Source organism: Platalea leucorodia, assembly GCF_965183815.1.
Source record: "Platalea leucorodia genome assembly, chromosome: Z".
NCBI lineage: Eukaryota > Metazoa > Chordata > Aves > Pelecaniformes > Threskiornithidae > Platalea > Platalea leucorodia.
Window position 1 is genome coordinate 15,421,511 of NC_138858.1, and position 20,481 is coordinate 15,441,991.

Here is a 20,481-nt window from a genome sequence, read left to right on the forward strand (position 1 = left end):
GGAAGTACCAAACAGCACTGATATCCTAATATTATCTACTTTAGGTACCTTCTGGCATTAAAGATATATTACTTCACAAAAAGCATAATGATCAAAATAGCTAAATTAGTCTGAATTCATATTTAAAACCAGGCATAATTCAGAAGTCTGCATCTTCTTGTCATTAATACTGCAGTATTTTCAGTAAGGGGTCTATAAACTATTATGGACTAGATGACCTTTAAAGGTCCCTTCCATCCCAAAGCATTCTATGATTCTATGAAGTCCATCAATTACAATCAAGAAAGGAAAGCATCAGTAGCTTCTTGCACACTTTTACTCTGCTATTGGTGGAGGGGGTGGGGAACAGCTTACAGAGTAGCACACCAAAAAGAGGTTGAAAACGGAAAGGATGCTCACCTTGTCTTCACATGCCTCATCTAGAATATCAAGTGCCTCGGAAGAAATAGTTTTATTTTTATCATGTAACTGGGTCACCAGTAACTCAATCCCCCAGTTGCTGAAGAACTCTACATTTGCTCTCAGTAATACTCGTAAGTGTTTTGTTGCATACAACCTGCAGCTCTGCAAAAGTAAGGAAAATGGTTTTTTGAAGAAAAATAGCCAATGTAGTTAATAATTTATCATTTTTATAAATACATTTAAATTACTGTATTTTACAGCCAGTAGCTGTGATGCACATCCTGTGTATTAAAACTACAGTCTATTAGAGAGCTATTTCTATCTTATCAAATGGGAAATTTGAGTCTGAGATCACAAGTAATCTGGTCACTGCAAGTCTCCTTGGAAAGCCCTTATCAATTAGTCACTCACTGTGATAGCACCACACAAAGTCACAAGGATTAGCAGGAAAAACACTTCATAAATGGCCAGTGCGATCGCCTGTACTTTCATGCATGCAACGTTTTGCAAAAAACTTTAACAAGCACATATTAGAACCTCTGGGGAATTTATTTTAATAAATTTTAAATTGTTTCCCAGAAGTATCTGATCTTCAAAACTTCTCAGAAAACTTTCTAAGTAGGAAAATGTTATTTTCTGTAGTAAGACAGCTTCCCAAAACTTAGTTTACTACTATGAATTTCTCCAAGTGACAACAGAATGAAGTATCTTGTCAGTTCCTGTACTGCTGTCCAAAACTTGCTGAATAAATAGCATAAAGTGATTAACACCATTTTCTATTAGAAAAAATACACACAAAATAGAAGCAAACAGGCTCAATCTACAAGAATTTGCAGTGTTCTGGAGTAAGCACAGAATAACCCTGACAACGTAGGCTTACTAGGAAAGGTGTTATCTATACTTAGACAAGCATAGATGGAAAAGACAAAATCAGATCTTCAGTCCCTACACCTTTAAGAGTGTAACAGCTACAACCAAGTAAATTTTCTATACATTAAAATATAAACGATCTATGTTGGGATGCATGTGAATATCTGTACTCCAAGAGATAGGTGAATTGGTCCAGGCTGGACAGCAATACCTAGGTTAACAATATCCTCTGGATTCTTTTTTCTTCCTCCAGAAATACTTGGCAAGCAGGACTTGAAAGAAAATGAGAGTAGGCAATGTGAACGTGCACGGTTCATTTCAAAAACATTGTCCCATTATTTCAGCCTCAACTATCATGTGCACATTTCTACTTATTCAATATACAGAGGCTTATTTTCTGGAGGGGAGGCAGGAGTAATGTAACACGTACCAAGAAATACTGTGGAACAGCAATTTGCAACTCTGACCTAGGCTGCACAACGATTTTGAGATGGCTTACGTCCTGTTAGTGGTATGCCTTGTATGTGGAATAGATGACTAGCACCGTATTTACGAAAGATAAGAACAAGAGCTATTATGCTGAAATGATCACTTGATCACTGATATGATCAACTTGATCACTTGATATTAAGCCTACAGAATAACACAATAATATGAAACCAGAATTCAGTGTCATGTAGTTCAAATGTTAAAATCTGTCTATGAAGAATTGCTGTTACTGCTGTAACTATACTGTGTGATACAGGGAACGAACTCATGACTGATGGGACAATAAAATGGCAAATAAAATTCACTGCAGATAAATTTGAAATAATGAGCTAAAGTGAAAAAATAATCCCAGCTTTACACACACAACAGGCTCTGAGCCAGCTCTTTCTACCACGGTAAAAGATCTCTGGGCTAGTATCAGTTAGTTCTGTGGAAGTGTTAGATAGAAGTTCAATGGCAACCAAAACCACTGAAAGTAAACAGAACAAAATGCGTCAGCATTGTGACAAGGTAAATTCACTGGGTGTTGACCTCTTGGACACTATGTACAGTTCTAGTTTTCCTACCATCATCAGAAAGAAAAAGAAGAACAACTAAAAAGGTGTAAAGAACAGCAGAACAGGGTTTTAAGTAATTGAAGGTATGGAAAAGGGTCTTTATAACAAAGAATGACTCAACAGACTAAGATGTTCAAACCTCAGCCCTCGGGCTGCAAAGCCACTGCATACATTTCCAACACTTCTAAAGTCTTCAAGCAGGGTCACAACCTCTGCGCAGCAGGATTACCTGTATGCATTTCACATATCAGAGGGGGAAAGCCCAGCATAGCTTTTCCAGATGAAGCAAAATCCTGGAATGTTTTTACTTTTGATGAGAACTGTTAGGAAAACCAGTGCAGAGGATATCTGGGGAAACAGACGTTCCCCTCTTCCCCTCACACATGAACTACATGAAAAACATAGATAAAGCCCCATATTAAACCGGTCAGAAGATTCTTCTTTTACTATCAAAGGGCTTTGAGACCCTTACAAGTGAAGAAGCAAGTCAGAGGTCACTATGCTCAGCTGATTACATACAGCTCAGCTGACAGCAGATATAGGATAAGTCTACCCCTCAGCCACCTAAAAAGATAAAATTTTAGGTCATGAACTACAGCACTTGAGGACACACTGGCTACTCTGCTGTTTCTACCACGAACTGGCAGAAAGGCAGCTGAGGCAGAATTAATTTGCTTCAGCATGAATGACCAAAGCACATCTGGAAGCAGGTTAAGATGTGCTTCTGCTTCACTGATCTGCAAGGATATTGCTCTGTATGTTTTCGTTGTATACAGTCACCCCAAAACGCTACTCTCCCCTTCTAATGCTAAACTACTTTTCCTTGTTCAGGGACACTCATTAGCAAATGGCTAACAAATCTGCTTCAGAGCTCTGGGTAGCTTTAAAAGATTTATGAGGCTATAACTTCAGTTAAGCGAAGAAAAAGAGCATCTTTAGCTTTTGAAATAAACAGATAAGGTATTTCATTAACAAACACCTCAGGGAATTAAAATTTCTGAAGGGAAGAAGCCTTACTGGAGATGGTCTTTCTCCCTTACAAAACACATCTTTTCAGAAATTATGTCATTCCATACATTTTTATTGCTTTTAAACAGAATTTAGAAGCCAGGGGCAGCATGTAGAATCAAAATCACAATCTGTCTTCTGGACTATGAATTAATACAAACCCTTCCAGAGGCTTACTATGCAGGCTCCACTCATCCTACAAGATCCTCATCAGAAGTCCTTGAAAAGGGAAGGTGGAAGGGCTTGCAAGTGCCTTATTTGAATTGAATCGCATGTTCATTTTTAATCTTACGATTCACTTGTTCAAGGTGACAGAAGGTCAGTTCTAGTAATATTTAAAAATATATTCTCCTTATGGGACAGAGCAGTGACTGGCATAAACGGCACCAAGTTTCAATTTTTACCTATTATGCTTGCTAAATACAAAGGACTAAATTTTCTTTTGCTGTTGACAATACTGCTGTTTCAGAATTCCAGACCATCAAACCCAGAAAACAGCAGATACCTTCCCCTAACATCTAAATGGAGGTACTTCCAAATTACTGCTCAGTCAGTGGAGCTGTCCATGCAAATACCTGTCAGTTCAGTATTTCTATATTCTTTCAGGTATCTTATCCTCTCAGAATTGACAACTATTTCCACCTCACATAAATATTTTAATTTCTGGAAGAGACTTGTAGTTTTGTCAATTGCAGTTGTTAAAAAATACCAATTATACCTCTAAGGATATAGTTAATACCAAAATAATCGAAAGGTTTTATCCTTTGGATTAGCTTTTTACACTTTGATCTTCTATTGGAAGCATAAACACCAGGAACACTGAAGACAAGCATTTTGTCCAAAAGATGATACTGGCAATATTGTGTGCACCAAGCATTGCCAAAGGGTTCTTCAACAGGTCAACATTTTGCCTTTTTGTCAAGTAGTACTCAGTGATATTTTCTCTTCAAAATCCCATCAGTTCAATTTCCACCATAAGAATATATGCAGTTGGCCACATGGTAAGACAGGAAAAGAATTTCTTAAGGAAGTGAATAAATTTTATCCAAGTATGAAATCATCTGTGATTGATGCAAACATAGACCCATTTCTCTTCGCTGGACAGTCCATTCTATTTGTGATTTTCCTCTTTTAGATGAAATATATGAAGTATTTCCCTGTGAATTCCAAGAATTCCAAGCAGGTCAACTAATTCAGGAAACAAAACACCCTGAAGCAGTTTTATCCATCCCTCAGGGTTCAATATGTTTCACAAGGGAAGTCAGGCTCCATTGAAGAGGTTCAAACGTTAAATTTTCCTTCTTTTTTAGTGTCCTGATAGTAAAAGATTCATTTACATTTGTGATGAACAAACAATATTTAATTTTCTATATTTCTTAAATGTGTTATCATAATTTTTTTTTTTTTTAAAAGAAAACATTGAAGGGATTCTCACGGTATTGCAGCATACAAAAATCAGGGTACAGTTTCACCCAGTGCAACACTGAACTCTAAATAGCAGAATTTAAGTCACAACACATCTTGGCTATGAACTCGCCTGGAGATCACTATGGTTAGAGACCTGCTATACCTGAATGCACACCTAACTCTGATATTAAGGACCCATACTGTGCATATATGAGAAAGGTTACACCTCTACTTATAAAGTAAGTCAGTGCTCGGCAGTTGAGAAGATATATCCTAATAATTTCTATTCTTTTACATTTCAGGAGACTGCCAAAACCAGACAGTTACTTAATCTCTGCTGTTTCCCTAGACAATGTTGCTAGATCCACACATCAATGTGAGACTGGGAAATGGAAGCATTAGAACTCAGTAGCCATAGGCTACCAGTGTATGCTGAGACTTTAAAACATCACAGGTACGAGAAGGTACCAATGCATCTGGGAAGAAAGATCTATAACTTTAAAACTAATTATTTAGGTTTGAGCTCCAAAATTTGTGTTCTTAAGTTTCTAAGCCTGTAGAATATCTTTTAGCTTTCTCCAAAGAGTTCTACTTCAACATTTGTCAAGGTCCGGCATTAAACAGTCAAGGTAATGCCAGCGATGAGATGATTCCTAATCCTTTTCACAATCCCAAACAGACCAGAACTGAAATGGGTAAACCTCGGGGCTCTACATGCTTTCCTAATTTCTAAGGTGCCAGAGAGTGATGTCTATCCTGTTCACATCCGAAGTACAAGAAGTGTTTACTACCTAGTGTTCATTAAGCTGAATTGCAAATATGTGGAAATTGTATTTTTAGTTATCATCACTAAGAGCAGCAGTAGCTCTCAACCGCTTTCTGGCTTTGCATATCCTTGGGACAGAATGTTCAGACAGTATCTGCACCCCACTTTGAGCCAGTCTGCTTACAGTTAGTGATACCTGTATCAGAGCTGAATACATTCTGGGGTTTTTTGGTTGTTTTTTTCCCCGCCCCTCCCCTGCCACCGCTAAGATAAAAAAAAAAGTAGAAAAGTAGGTCTTTATAGAACATTTAGAAGGAGATGAACTCATTCCTATCTACATAAAGCCTCTGGTGTAAGTACTGGATGCTTGAAAACATTTGGAAGTATCTCTCTCAAAACAGAATTTAAGTCTTCGTACCTTAGACATCAGAATCAAGAAGTCTTTCCCAAAATCCAAACCACAAACACTAATTTATAATACAATGTCTCAAATTATTAGTGTAACTGTATACATCATTGAGGAGATTGTGACAGCATGCCTGGACTTTTTTCTAATTGTTAACTAGCTGAATTTGGAAGAAACTGAAATGCTGGAGTGCTCTTCCTCCACGTATGGCCCCTCTATGAGGTAAAAATAGCTGGGAGGTGGTGGAGGGGGCAAGGGGCAGTACCCATTGACATGAAATCTCAACACAATCAGCTAAATTAAGCTCCACGGTCTAAATTACTCTTAACTGACAGTCATCCAACAGGAGCTTAGAATTCTAATAAAGACACAGGCACATGTCCTCACAACTTATTAATTTCTGTTTTCTTCCTCAGACTAGGCTTAAAACAACTCTGGAGAAAGGATATCAAAGTCATCACTTCACTGAAAGATTACTTAAAAATTGTTCAGTAGGGAGCTTCACCTTCTTCTTTCAATGAGTCATTCCTTCAATCCCAACTATCTTCATTACTTTCAGACTCCACTCTTTACCCGTAAGAATCATCATATCTTTGATAGTCTCAGAGAAGCATCCTCAATTTCCTTCTTTCCCTCTCCTCTTCCAAAATACAATGACACCTTTAAAGCTAGCATCTACCTTATTCCCTCTTGCATCCACTCTGGAATATATTCTGCTTTGTCCAGGCAACAGCAACAGAGGAGTAGCTCTCCCTGAAGTAATCAAAGTTCTTTTCTAGTTAGATTTCAACTTACTAATTGTCATTTCCCTGACATCAATGCTTGCTTGTCTACTATGTTATACCTGATTGATTTCTCTTTTCTTAGAAGTTCAAGAGCTTCCTTTCCCAAGTCTATGTAAGTCTATGTTTTATTTCCACTCACCTTCTTTGATTCAGAAGTACAAATCCCAGTGCCTGTTTCTGAACCACGCCCTTGTTCCAGGAGCTATAGCTTCTACTCAGTTCCACCACAGTAACCTCAATCATTATCAAAACAGTATCTAACACTGGAAGGTTAACCTGTTTATTACTGCTAGAAATACACATTTCTGTTTGTGAAACAATGCCTTCATGACTGATTTACTGACCTAGACAATAACGCTACATTTGTTTATGCATTTAAAGACTTTAACCTCCTTCATACATGAGAGAAACCTGTCTTCAAATGACGTAATTTCTTGAGCACAAATACAACATACAGTGTGAAGTTCACAGCAAATTTAAAAGCTAGATGAGTGGGAATTTCATTTCCTAAATACAAAAATAAAAACCTTTCTGGATATAGAATAGCTTAAAAATAAAGTCATACACCTTGAATAACGAAATAAATGTCTAGTGGCAAATAACAATGGAACATAAGTAGAATCAAACTTACATCAGTAGCTGCTGTCAGGATTTTAGAAAGGATGACTCTTGCTAACCCATCTCTGCTGTAATCCAAACTAGAAACAGTCAATTTTAACAAGTGATCCTGGTTCTTCAAAGAACAAAGATTAAGAAGACTGAGGGGGTGGGCGGAAGAAGGGGAGGGAGAAGAAAATAAAAATTAGTATTTGAACCCACTCAAACCGATTTATTTATTCAATCAATAATTTAAACTTAATTTAACTTTGAATTAGATTTTCAATTCTATAAATGCAGAATACAAAGTAAGTTCTCATATGAAATGGAGTAACTTTAAACTGTTACAGCTGTTAAGAGTCAAATGGGGACCAAATAATGCACTAGACTGCAAGGGGAAAAACCCCCAAACCAACATTTTTTTATAATTGCTATGTAATAATTTTTCAGCATACTTTAATTAGTGATTAGGAGTACAAAAACTAAAGTTGATGAAGCTCTGTGAACAATTCATCATTGTAAAACATTCTGTGTATAAAGCTTGCCATCAGGTTAGTCCTATTAACTGTCTAGATTTTATTGTAAATCAAGTTTTCTGAAGCCAGTAAAAAATCTGCATTCTAATAATCAATGAAAACAACTTAAAGAAAAACAGAGTACATCAAAACACCTCAATTTCTGCTTAAAGTTTACTATATTTAAAATAAACTGGTATTAGCCACTGCCAATTTACTCCCAAAGGAAGGTAAGTTTATTTGTACCTGAATAAAATTTTGAACTTCACACCTTTACTCAAATATACTGGACTGAAGTTTAGGTACATTTCACAAACAGAATGATACCTGCCAGTTCTTGGTGTTTTGTGTGGTTTGTGGTTGTTGTTGGTTTTGTTTTTCTTTTTGTTTGGTTTGGTTTGGTTTGGTTTTGAGGGGGGGGAATATTTTTTGTTTGTTTGTTTGGGGTTGTTTTGTCTTTTCAGTACAGTATCATCCTTCCTGATACTGATTTCTGCCAGATAGATGTGGACGGGAGAAAGTAAGGTATTTTGTGACACAATCACCCATATCTATTCAGTAATGACAGACTAAAACACTCCTTCTTAAAAAAAACACTGACCGCCCCCCTCCCCCAACTGAGGATCTTTATTTGCAAGTAAATCAAAAGAACTTTAAAGTTTTCAGCTTTACAGATGGTGGTCCTCATGCAGAGTTTACAATTTTCATAACTGTTACACCTGTAAGCACAATTCAAACAGAATAAAAACACTCACCACTGAAACACATTACATTTTTCAAGCATTTTCACTCCATGAGGGTGACAAGAGAGAGTACCAAAAAACAGAAAGTAGTGCTGGCTAAGGGTATTTAGTAACCCATTATTTTGAAGACTACGTTCAGGTTTCATTCCTGATGAAGAGTTGAGCCAATATACAATATCTTTAACCAATTCCTCCAGGTAACCTTGTCCATCCTAACAAAACAAAGAGAAATAGCATCTACTAGTAACAGAAATGGGTCTCTGTTCTTTAGTGAAGTCCATAATTTTAAATTTCTTAAAGTGTACAAACACAATACAGATACAAAATAGAAATGCTGTTTGGCAAACACAGTTCAGACTAAAGAAAAAGGTTCAAGGCAAATAAAAGGAGTTTAGTTTGGAGACATCTTAGGATCAATTCTATTCTTTCCAGGAAAAGGACTGTTCAATGACGGTTCTCCTCTGGCCTGAGGCATAAAAGTCTTTAGCACACAAGAAGAAAGGAAGTAGAGAAAGGAAAGATATACATAGCAAAAATTTAAAAACCTCCAAACCCTAAGTTGCATTTCATAAAGATGTATTTAATAAAACTTCTACTGAACAGTCATCTTCTTCAGTGTCTCATCTGGACAATTCAGGATTTTAAGTTGTATTTCTTAATTACACTGATCATTTTAGACTTAACACCCAATGTCTACAGACGTCTTTACTAAAATTAAGGTTTTTCCTCTAAGTGGCATACAGCAGCACTACTTATTCTACCTCCAGTCTTGTAGCTGTAAATTTCTTACCTCTTCTGATTCAAGAAGAAATTCAGTAAACTGACAACCCACCACTGTGAGCTGCTTAGCCTTGGCATAGTCCAGATCCAGGCTGGCATACAGTTTACTGCTAGGCTTGTAAAAATATAGTAATCTCCTTACAAACCTATGGAAAGTAAAAGTAAAAAAATTTGCTGTTCTTCAGTACGACAAGCACAGTCTCACAGTATAAAATGATGCTGGTAGAAAAGGTATGTTATCACTAAGTTAGCTTATTGGCAATAAATTTTCAAAAGTTATTAAGAGAGCAGCAGGTAGCAGTAATGAGTCTATCCAGACATGATTTCAGAGATGCAACTGTACTGTGTGTTATAAAGGGTTTTCTATGCCATGACTTAAAATAAGCAAAGGAACTCAAAATCTCTATGCTCTTAGAAGCCATAGCTTCCTTCTCATGCCCATGCTTATAATTTATTCTGCTCTAATTTATCCTGTGGTGAGTTTCAAAGACCATATTATCTAGGCTTACAAAGAGCTAAAAAAGAACCTGTGACATGCGTTTTCTTCCACTATAATAGTTAACGCTACTGTGAAAAATACATTTTTGTGTTCTGCCAGGAAAAGGCCAAATTCAGCAACAGTATCTTCATTAGCCTCACCTAAGCATTTCTGAAGCATAACACAATGATAGCAAATGCAGACTCTCACTCAGACTTCTTGAAATCATGGTGAGCAATATAGCTTGAGATTTGCATTGCAAGAATAAATCTTCAGCAAAGAACTTCCCCTTGCCAGTTCTTAGTCAAAAAATAAACACACATTTGCACTTTAAAATAACACAGAATATTCTGTCTGAAGGTAGGTATGTCAAGCATTAAGGAAACTTAACTAAAGCACTGTACCTTTAGTTTAAAAAGTGAGAGTAAGCCACTGTCCCCAACTCCAAACACAGGACCAATTATAAAGGAAATCTGAGGGCTTCTTCAAATTTTGTCAAATGAAATGTACTTTATTCTGGATTATTAGTGATAAATATATTATATATATTAACACACACATTTATATGTATGTTTATATTTATATGTGTATACTTAAGTGTGTATATATGTATATACGTGTATATACACATTGCATTAACTGCACCTCTATGAAATGAAGGAATCGATATAAAAACATCTGGAATTTCACTTTAAGATAATCACAAGATTCACTTAAGATAATCACAAGAACATTTAAAAAAATAACAAACTTATGGAAGGACAAATAAATATACTTTACGCTTCAAAAACAAAGTGGCTGAAATTTTTTTGTGATCAGCAGTGAAACTAGAGAGATTCGGGGCTTAATTAGTTATAATTAAGCCACTAAAGCATCTAACCCACAATCCTGCAGAAAGGATCTATTAATTGTACAAGTTTTACACTAACTCAATGCTAGATTGTCTCAATTTATTTATTTATATTTTCTCAGATTATTTAGGCACTGAACAATGCTTGAGTGGAACACAAAACCAGGGAACAGGAACACTGTCCCAGGTAGGTAGGTAGAGGGGTAGGTGTGGGTGACGCAGCTGGGACTGCAGACATTGCTTTAGAGAAGCAACGTTATAAACCACCAGATTTGGAAAATAATCCTTTTACCACAAAGTACAGATTGACAATTAATGTTTAGGGAAGGAAAAAACCCAGAAAAAAAACAAATGCAAAATTAAATTATGACTATGATTACAATGGGACTACCACTTATGCTGGGAACACTGCGTAGAAGTAGCCTGATTACTTTTTAGTCAATATTTAAAATGGAGCAGCGTGAGCCTTTCAGCATATGCTTTAGCTTTAGGTTTTTCTTCAAATGCATGTAGAAGTACCTTTCCATGCCTACAAATACAGAACTATTCTTCAAAATAATTTAATCAAATCAATTTCTGAAATGCATGTTAGAAGGGACATCCAAGAACTAATTAGTAATACCATTACCACATATGCACAAAAGTAGTAAAAATGTCTTGATGCCAACAGACACGAAATGAACGAGAGCTGTACTGTTTTCTTGGTTTTTTCAAATCACACATGCTTCCCTTGCCATTAATAGCAACCAGAAATAACTTCCTCTTGGTTTTTGATGAAAGCTATAACTATATAACTGTACAACTCTAGACCTATTCTGTTAAAATTTGCCAAGTGCTGAGACCAAACACTAACGTATGAAATATCAAAAGGGTAATACTTTAAAATGAAACAGGGTTTTTGCAAAGCTGGTATGATTCTTGTTAAGGGAATAAATATGTAAAGTATCTGTGCATAGAAAAGAAACCACAAAAGCATAAAGAGCTGCTTATTTAAAGCAAATATTGCAACCTAATTACCTAAATTTCCATTTTTGCTGCTTATCTATAGATTAAGTTTAAGAAGTGTGACATATCCAAGCAATATTTTACTGCAATATTAAAAACCAGTTTTTCTGAATTTCTTTCTTCAAAGGAAGTCTACATAATTTTTACATACCTGTGCAACTGTTCATCTTTATAGTTCCTTAGATTTACATTTGGCCACTAGAAAAACAGCAAATATAGCATTATATGAAATATATACATCAGTCCTTGATTAGTCACTAAAATTTACTCATTTCTATTATAGTTTTATTTACCTAGTAATTAGAAGTGTAAGTTTTCTTGCATCTAATATTACCTATAAAAACCCCTTATTTTATTGAAAAGCCCACACTTCTTCCTCCAAGAACTGTTCTATTTTTTTCTAGAGAAGGACAGGGAATGTCAGTCACATGCTATGTGTACAAGTCAGTCGCATGCTATGTGTACAAGGCCACAATTCTTATGAAAACAGCAAACTACGAAAAACTAATGAAAACTAAACAATTTTTCTCAGTTTCTTCTTGGCAAATTAAAAAACAATCTGATATGCGTAACAGGGAAATAATTTTGTTGTTGTTGTTTTCATTATTAATCAGATTTGTTTTAAAAATCATTATTCCATTATAGTTCACTTAAATACTGCTTATTAAAATGGTATTTAAACTCCTCTGTTGACACTTCATAAGATGTTTTAGTATGGATCAGATGAAGTCATGATAGTCTCTTCTGGACCTATCCTTTTTTCCTATTATATTTTCCTCTGTTTTTACAGCCATCTGTTGTCTCTATGGTTTCAGATGTATTTTTGTTGCTACTAGTAAGTATCTTCTTGGAAGGGATGGAAAAAAGTGCATCAAACATTCTTCTTTCCTACCTAAGAGATATCATTCTACGTTTCCAATTGGTATACTAGTATTAAGACATACAGTGCACTAGTTAATGATTAGTAAAACTGACTCCACTAGTACCAGTGCCAGATAAAGTATGAAGCTCTACTGCCAACGATGAAATCACAGTTCCTCCATCCTGACCACTTTTAGCGGCTCAGACAGCAAGCTAAGTAAAAAAGGCAGTAAGGGACCACATGAGATGCAAGTAGTGAGGTAGTTTGAAAGCTGATGCTTCACAGCCGTAAGGCTGCGACAGAGACAAGAGGAAGGCAAGTAGCCACATGAGATAGCCAATCCGAACACTGGAATCTGGATCCTGCTCATTTGAGGACTAAAGGTGGACCACTCTGATAACATTATCTTAGTTTATGCTGGTGTTGTGCAGTTTTAACAGGAACAGAAGTGGTTAGTTAGAATTAAACCAGAAAACAAACTTCTCATTCTGAAAGACAGAAGTCCCTGATTTTTAGACATTAACAAGTGTCTGGCAGGACACTAGAAAATATACTGCTCAGGAGGTCTGAGATAGCAGGGAAACTCAGTTTGACCTAAATTCAAGGTGAAAAAAAACCCCATCCAACACCTTAGGGGTCAACTACATAAAACTTCCATTATCAAAGTACGACAAAGACTAATTAACAGCAAGATTCTGAAATACAGTTTGTTGGTAATATCTTTAATACTGAATCAAAGGTAAAAATATCTATGATTAATAATCAGAGACAGCTAGTAATCCAGCAAATCTAGTAATTGCAGTAAAAAACCTGTAAACTAGTAAATCTGGTGGAGCAAAGCTACTATCATATACATGCTCAGGTCTCTATACCAGACAGATTCTTGCTCTCAAGTTTATCAGTCCCTGACAAAATGCACAGAAATATTTAGTTTCTTTTTTTTTTTAATATATAATCGTGATTAGGATTGTCAGAATTCATCCTTTTTTGTACTTTCACTACCTTTGTAACAACACAGTAAAGAAGACAGTAAGAAAATATTACTTGGGGGTAACAGAAGGATGGCTTTGACACACAGAATGACAGGAGCTATTTTGGTTTGAAGACTATATTGAGTACTCACTCAGAAAGTTTGCTTCCTCAAAGTAAGTTTTCTACTTAAAAAAGAGGCAGTCTCTTAAAAGTGATGCATTAAATATATTTAAGATAATGCCCTCCCTGTCAGAGATATTTCCTTTATTTTATAAAAACAAACTAAGTTTGTAACGATCGTGTTGCTACGGAATATTTGTATCAGTTCAAAACATCCAATGAGATTGGTTATTACTGACGTTTTCATATGTGGCTCAGTCTAAGCATCTGAAGTTCAATCTATAACCCTCCAGCCTTAACCTTCAGCTCACATTGTATAAAAAAAAAATCTGCTTTGAAACTGAATGAGGCAGTGTCCCTGTGTAGCTTGGACTGAAGTCTGAAGTATTACCACCGTTAAAGTCACTACAGCTAATTCTGTAAATTTGATTTCTATACAAATAAAGTTATATAAAATTTAATACATTTATTAAGAAATCTGTGAATTTAACTGTAGTGTATTATTGCATATAGTTTAAAGGTTGTATACAAAGAGACTGTATCAGCACTGATTAAACCCATGAGATCCTAATTTTCTGAAATAAAACAGATTATGGGATGTAGTATGGAATTAATATTAGGAAGTCAAAACTCACATGTGAAATGGAGACACTATTTCAAACAATTTCATAGAAATAATAGCACAACCTTTTTAAGCTCACCTTCAGTATGGTCCCTATTAGATTCCAATTCCAGTCAAGGTTCTCTTTATGATTGAGAACTTGGCTGTCTCGAAGATTCATTACAAGTGCTTCTTCTGTATCCTGGCATACAGACATGAAAAACTACAGTAAGTTTCCTTGCATCATTTTTTTCAGTCTTGTCATATGATATACTTACTGTTCATGTAACAATCATTAAAAGGGCTATCCTCCACAGTAATTTGCATTTGAAAGTAAGCTGCATGGTTATAGTACTGCATTAAGAATATGTCCTGGTTTCAGCTGGGATAGAGTTAATTTTCATCTTAGTAGCCGGTATGGGGCTGTGTTTTGGGTTTAGGACGAGAACAATGTCGATGATACACTGATGCTTTGGTTCTTGCTAAGTAGTGCTAAGCTGTTGCTGAATAGGTGCTAAGTGGCGCTCACACTGGTCAAGGACTTTTCAGCTTCCCCTGCTCTGCCGGGGGCACAAGAAGCTGGGAGGGGGCACAGCCAGAACAGGTGACCCAGACTGGCCCAAGGGCTATTCCATACCGTATGACATCATGCTCAGTATATAAGCCCGGGGAAGAAGAAGGAAGGGGGGGGACATTGGGCATGATGGCGTTTGTCTTCCCAAGTAACCTTTACGCGTGATGGAGCCCTGCTTTCCTGGGGATGGCTGAGCACCTGCCTGCCGATGGGAAGTAGTGAATGAATTCCTTGTTTTGTTTTGTTTGCGTGCACGGTTTTTGCTTTGCCTATTTAACTGTTCTAATTTATTTTACTTCAATTATTAAACTGTTCTTATCTCAACCCACGAGTTTTCTCCCTTGTACCCTTCTGATTCTCTCCCCCATCCCACTGGTGGGGAGTGAGCGAGCGGCTGGGTGGTGCTTAGTTGCTGGCTGGGGTTAAACCACGACAGAATATAATAGTAAGAGATCACAATTGCTTCTAAAAAGCATTAAAAATTATTGTCATTTCAGTCCTCAATTTCTAGAAATTCAATATGGTATCCGCAAGTACCTACAAGACAAATTAAATTAAAAAAATACTACAAAGAAATCACATAAATGGCTCTGAATTAGATGAAGGACTGAAGCTTGAGGGGCAGGATCTAAGTCTCCAAAATACAAAGTCAAATTCAGTTTTGAAAAATCAATAATGGTAATACCTTTAAAATAAAGATGTCTTTCTGCACACGGTACTGATCCCTTTTTTGGTGTGTTGAGATTGCCTTCTGAATAATATGATCTAAATGGAGGCTGTAAGGTTTAGGTCCTCTTTTCTTCATCTCGTGAAAACGTTTTAAGCAGTTGAGTGCAGCACTTGCTCGGCTAATAGAAAAAAAATACTATAATCAGTATTTGGCAACTGTTACCCAACTAAAGAGCACCACTGCTACATCTTGCATAAATAAACATAGCTCAAGAAAGAACTGACCAACAATTCTGAAGCAAATAAAATTTTCTTGATACAAGTTTTCATACATCCATAGACCTCAGTTTTGTACTGAAATTATACAGAAAATTATCTTTCAGAATTTCTAGCACTGAAGAATGAGCCTTATTGATACCTTTTCTTCTTACTCTGCAATTAGTGGTATTGTAAAGTTTAAAGTTGATAAAGTATTATGAGATGTCACAGTAGTCAACGTTCTGCAGTAAAGTTGAGAGGGTTAGCTTCAACTCTGACGAACAAAGTATTTCTTGTAAATTCTCCTCATTTTTTTCCCCAGAGGGTGGCAGGAGCATCAGTAGTATGTTTCCTGCTCTTTATATCTAAAGAGTTCAGCAGCAGCACATAAGAAGTTTTCCAGGAAGAGATAGGAAGTAATAGAAATGACAGTTGACAATGGCAGAAACAGTTAATTACAAAATAGTGGTAGCAGAAAAAAAAACCTGCTGAACAAATAAAATAAGGAAGTCTAAAAATGAGGAGATAAGTCTACCTTTCTTCCCCATAAACAAAAATTCTCATAGAGTAGGAGAGCGTTTTTATTTTATATTATCTTCACACAAACAAATACCTATCAATTTGGTCATTTATCTAAGCTACATAAATTTACTCCGTAACAGGGCTTACAGTTTTTCAGAGTATGAAACAACGCAGAGTGTTGACCAAAACCAAGATCCCTGAATAAAAAAAACAGTACTTCTACAAAATCACTTGCTTCCAATATAAATGGGAATTCTTACTACTCTATCAGGTATGTCCACAAATGCCAAAAAGCAAAAAACCTGCAGATAATCCACAAATGTATCCTTTCTACTCTTCATCCTTTCTCTCATCCCACAGCTTTGACCAAATATCCTGTGATGGAGTTTGAGATATGCCTTTTTTGATATATGAAAACACAGTTATTTTTCAAAATCTTTTACTGACATATAAGAAATCTTCAAAATTAAGAAGCAGAAGAACACTACGGTTTTTGGAAGCACTCTACAAGCAGCATTTATCAGTAGCAGTTGGAAAGATACTGTAATTTATCACCAACAACACAATGAAAGACAAAATAGGAGGTTATGATACATTTATCAGAATACTGATCTGACAAGGCAGATCAGGAATGGCAAGAGTAATTAACAAAAACATTTCCTATAATTTACTATTAGGAAAAAACCTACCACACTCAATTTAAATGGTCTGCTACAAAGAACTGCAAGTAAGAACACTGAGTTACAGAAACACATTTTAAAGATACGTGAATCTATCAAACTATTTGACTTCTTTCTTCAGGAGGTTTAAATTGTGTGAAGTACCCAGGAGATGGTATTTTGTGACAAAGCACTTCAGAGGTTAAATTACAAGATAAGTAGAGGTACAGAAAAATTCTAAAAAATAAGTAAAATAAAAAAGCCCACAGGTTTTTAAAATCTCAAAATTCAGGTATTTCTAGTTCAAAAAGGAATAAAAAGCTCCTATAAACATTTTTTCTTTCAAGTCAGATGCCTAAATATACCTCATTTGATTGGCACCATGACTGCCAAACAGTTCCCTAACACTGCTTAACTACATGCTGCTGCAGAATACTGCACTAAATTTAAAATTTCTCTTCATAGATTCTCGTATTTAAATGGAACTGAAAGGAATTGAAAAAAATTATCAGTGCAAACTTTAAACAAAAGCACGAGAAAGTGGACTTGGCAGCACTAGGTTAACAGTTGGACTTGATGATCTTAAAGGTCTTTTCCAACCTGAATGATTCTATGATTACTACTGTTACAATCATTATTTTCTTCTGGGAAAAAAAAGGTTAAAAAAAAAAAATCACCACACTAGCTCCATGCCAGTATTACACTTTTTGCTCTTGCTCACACTGATAATGACTCCCTGATTTGGTCTATTACTATGTAATTAGCTACAGATAAAAAACAACAGAAGAAAAAAATTGGTACAGACTTTTTTAGTTTTGAAAGCTTAATTGCCAAAATGCCAAAAATGCCAAAAAAGAAGTCTGAAACAATGGAGAGGTCAAACACACAGAACACGTCTCGCATGTTGTTTGGTCAAACAGTGCCTCAGAGTTCATTTAAGAAAAATTCTGTGTAAAAATCTTGCAATCTATGCAAAAGTGTTCTGAAATCTACTATCAAAACTTTCTTTCCAAATTTCTAAAATTGCTACTGCAAACACTTCTGGAATGATACACTGGAAACTATTTCCCTAGTAAGTGTGACAGAGTATTTCTATATGCATGAGTTTGCTTTCCAATAAAGACAGCAGTGGTTTCAGCCACCAGAAAACTTGTAACGTAGGTTTTGACTCAACTGTAGGGGGAAGAGCCTTCGGCTGGGGCTGCACGGCTAGAAGGCACGTCCCCTGGGTGGTGGATAGGGGATCCCTCTCCGGAAGGTGCACCGGATAAAATTGAAGAAGGTGCCGTGAACCAACACAGCCTAAGGGAAGGCCACCCTGACAGAAAAACCACCGGCCCTCCAAGTCATGGGGGTTGGGCAGGAGGCCAACAACCTCCTCCCAGAAAAAAAAAAAAAAAAAAAAAAAGTTGCAGAAATTACGAGCATCAACTCGGAGATGGAGAAAATCAGTAATGAAGTGAGGAGGAGGAGATGGAACTGGATCGGTCATGTCTTGAGGAAAAAACCAACAGAAGACTGTGCTGTGGCTCTTGGGTGACTCCAGAGCACGCAGCCGCAGACCGATCGAAGTGGAAGAACGATGTTCGCGCCTTGTGTGCCTCCTGGCACTGAGAGAATTCAGATTCAGATCAGTAGGGGGAAAAGGAGATGTATATATTTTTGCTTTTAAGTGTACTTAGAATTCTTACAGTCTTTTCTCTTTCATGATGTCAAAAGATGCTGCCATATTCATTAGCGTTGGTAAGCAGTGCAGGTGATGGCTGTGAGAATGAGGAAGAATTGTGTTTGCCTAAAAAACAACAAAAGATCAGTTAGAATAACTTATTACAACATTTTCAGTCATCTCTTTAGGATCAACAGTTGAAGAATCTACCACTTTTCACAAGATTTCCACAAACGCATGACAACAAAGCTACCTTTTGCATAATGTCAGAGCAATGATTACACATACCATTTTTAATATTTGATCTAACTGATCTGAACTACAGTTGAATTTTAGATTTCAGAGCCTTCTAATCTGTATTGTTGGCATCGGTGTTTTTTTTAAGTGATAACATGCAAAAACATGCAAAGCATCAGCTATCCTAATGTCATGTGTATAAAAGTACTAAAAAAAATCTAAAATCAGAAATACAATTTAAGCTGATGATTTCTATTAAAAACTTTCTGCACGAAAAAAAGATCTGGTTAATTAATATAACTTCCTAAGTTACGAGACATTTAATTGCTTTTGTTTTGGGAAACATAGGTAGTTCTGCAAATATTTTTGGAAACTAAAGAATAAGATAAAGAAATTACATCAGTCTCTTAAAGCTAAATAAAAGTACAAATATTTGTTGAGTATTTTGATAAACAGTCATCTCTAACTAATGAATCATCTCTTCAGAAAACCGAAAAATACCTATGCTTTGCATCATACTCAAATGTCAGTAACAGTCACTCCCTTTCAAAAGTATTCTGGAAACCAGAAAAATAGCATAAATTATTACAGATTCCTCTTTTTGAACTACATGGCTGACTGAATACTCAAGAAATTCCACCAATTATTTAAAGAATAATCACTGAAGAGACTAAAGAACAGGTTTGTTGTGGTTGTGACCTGTGCTGCTGAGCTAGGATGTTGTAAATCGCTGTAGTAACAAGCAATCCTGTATCTGAAGACTGTGATCTTGTTTTTTGGAGGATTGAGCACCAGTGAAATGAGTTGACAGTCTGAAGATACAGACTATGTCTGATACAAAAATCTGAATATGGACTTAAGACAAAGTTGTATTTCACAATCTTATCATCTCTTATAAAGTAGCCTATTTGGAAAAAAGATTAAAAAAAACAGAAGAAAACTGATCAAAAAGTGCTCTGCTGAATATGCTATTCTTGTTATCTAGAGAGGATGTGAAAAATAAGAGAACTGTTTTGCAAGAAAGGTAACTCATATCACTAACAGCTCCTTGGGAGGCTGAAAGGTAGCACTGGAGTGTATATGAAAACAATATCATCTCTATACCAAAATAGTTTACGTTAAGAGAGAAAAGCTACTGTATGTTAGGTAGAGTGAGGCAGAACGAAGCAAGGTCCCTTCAGCTTCTCTGTAGCATGGGCTACTAACAGCAGTGCAGAAAGAGCACTCCACCAAGTTGGAGTTGCCTGAATGAATGATATCAAGTGCCGCAGCCACATCAAGCTGAACATGAAAAGTTTCATCTGCCTAGCCTGTGAGGCAGAAAGCCAAACACACTGCCAGAGGGCTACCATCATTCTAAGAAAAGCAAACATCAGCAATGGTCCTTTTCCCAAACACAGTCACTGACTAGTGAATTTGCAGGACTCCAGCTTAAAAATACAACTGGCTATTGAGGCAAGGAAGTATATTGGTGAGAGTTTGAGAGCTGAGGATTATCTTTGGAGAAGAACACTTTCAACGCTTTCCAAATGGCCTTCCTATCGATTCATACTGTTTTTAATATATGAAGTGCCAAAAGACATAATGTAAATTAACCCCTTATTCTGATGAAAAGTAGATGTTTCAAGTTTGTAACACAAATTCAAAGCTATAACAGGAAATATCTATTTACAACTAGCTACT

General features: G+C 36.2%; 1 protein-coding gene across 3 annotated transcripts in view; it reads right to left on the reverse strand.

Annotated features, from left to right (window-relative positions):
- Positions 1 to 20,481, reverse strand: part of RICTOR (RPTOR independent companion of MTOR complex 2) — an 89,568-nt gene that overhangs the window by 24,641 nt on the left and 44,446 nt on the right. For all 3 annotated transcript variants that reach the window (XM_082335698.1, XM_082335699.1, XM_082335700.1), the window contains 8 exons: positions 18,587 to 18,687; positions 15,473 to 15,635; positions 14,314 to 14,415; positions 11,810 to 11,856; positions 9,336 to 9,471; positions 8,558 to 8,757; positions 7,322 to 7,448; positions 400 to 564 (listed from right to left, as the gene is read on the reverse strand). In XM_082335698.1, coding sequence (XP_082191824.1) covers positions 400 to 564; positions 7,322 to 7,448; positions 8,558 to 8,757; positions 9,336 to 9,471; positions 11,810 to 11,856; positions 14,314 to 14,415; positions 15,473 to 15,635; positions 18,587 to 18,687 — 1,041 coding nt within the window. The remainder of the gene's footprint in view (positions 1 to 399; positions 565 to 7,321; positions 7,449 to 8,557; positions 8,758 to 9,335; positions 9,472 to 11,809; positions 11,857 to 14,313; positions 14,416 to 15,472; positions 15,636 to 18,586; positions 18,688 to 20,481) is intronic.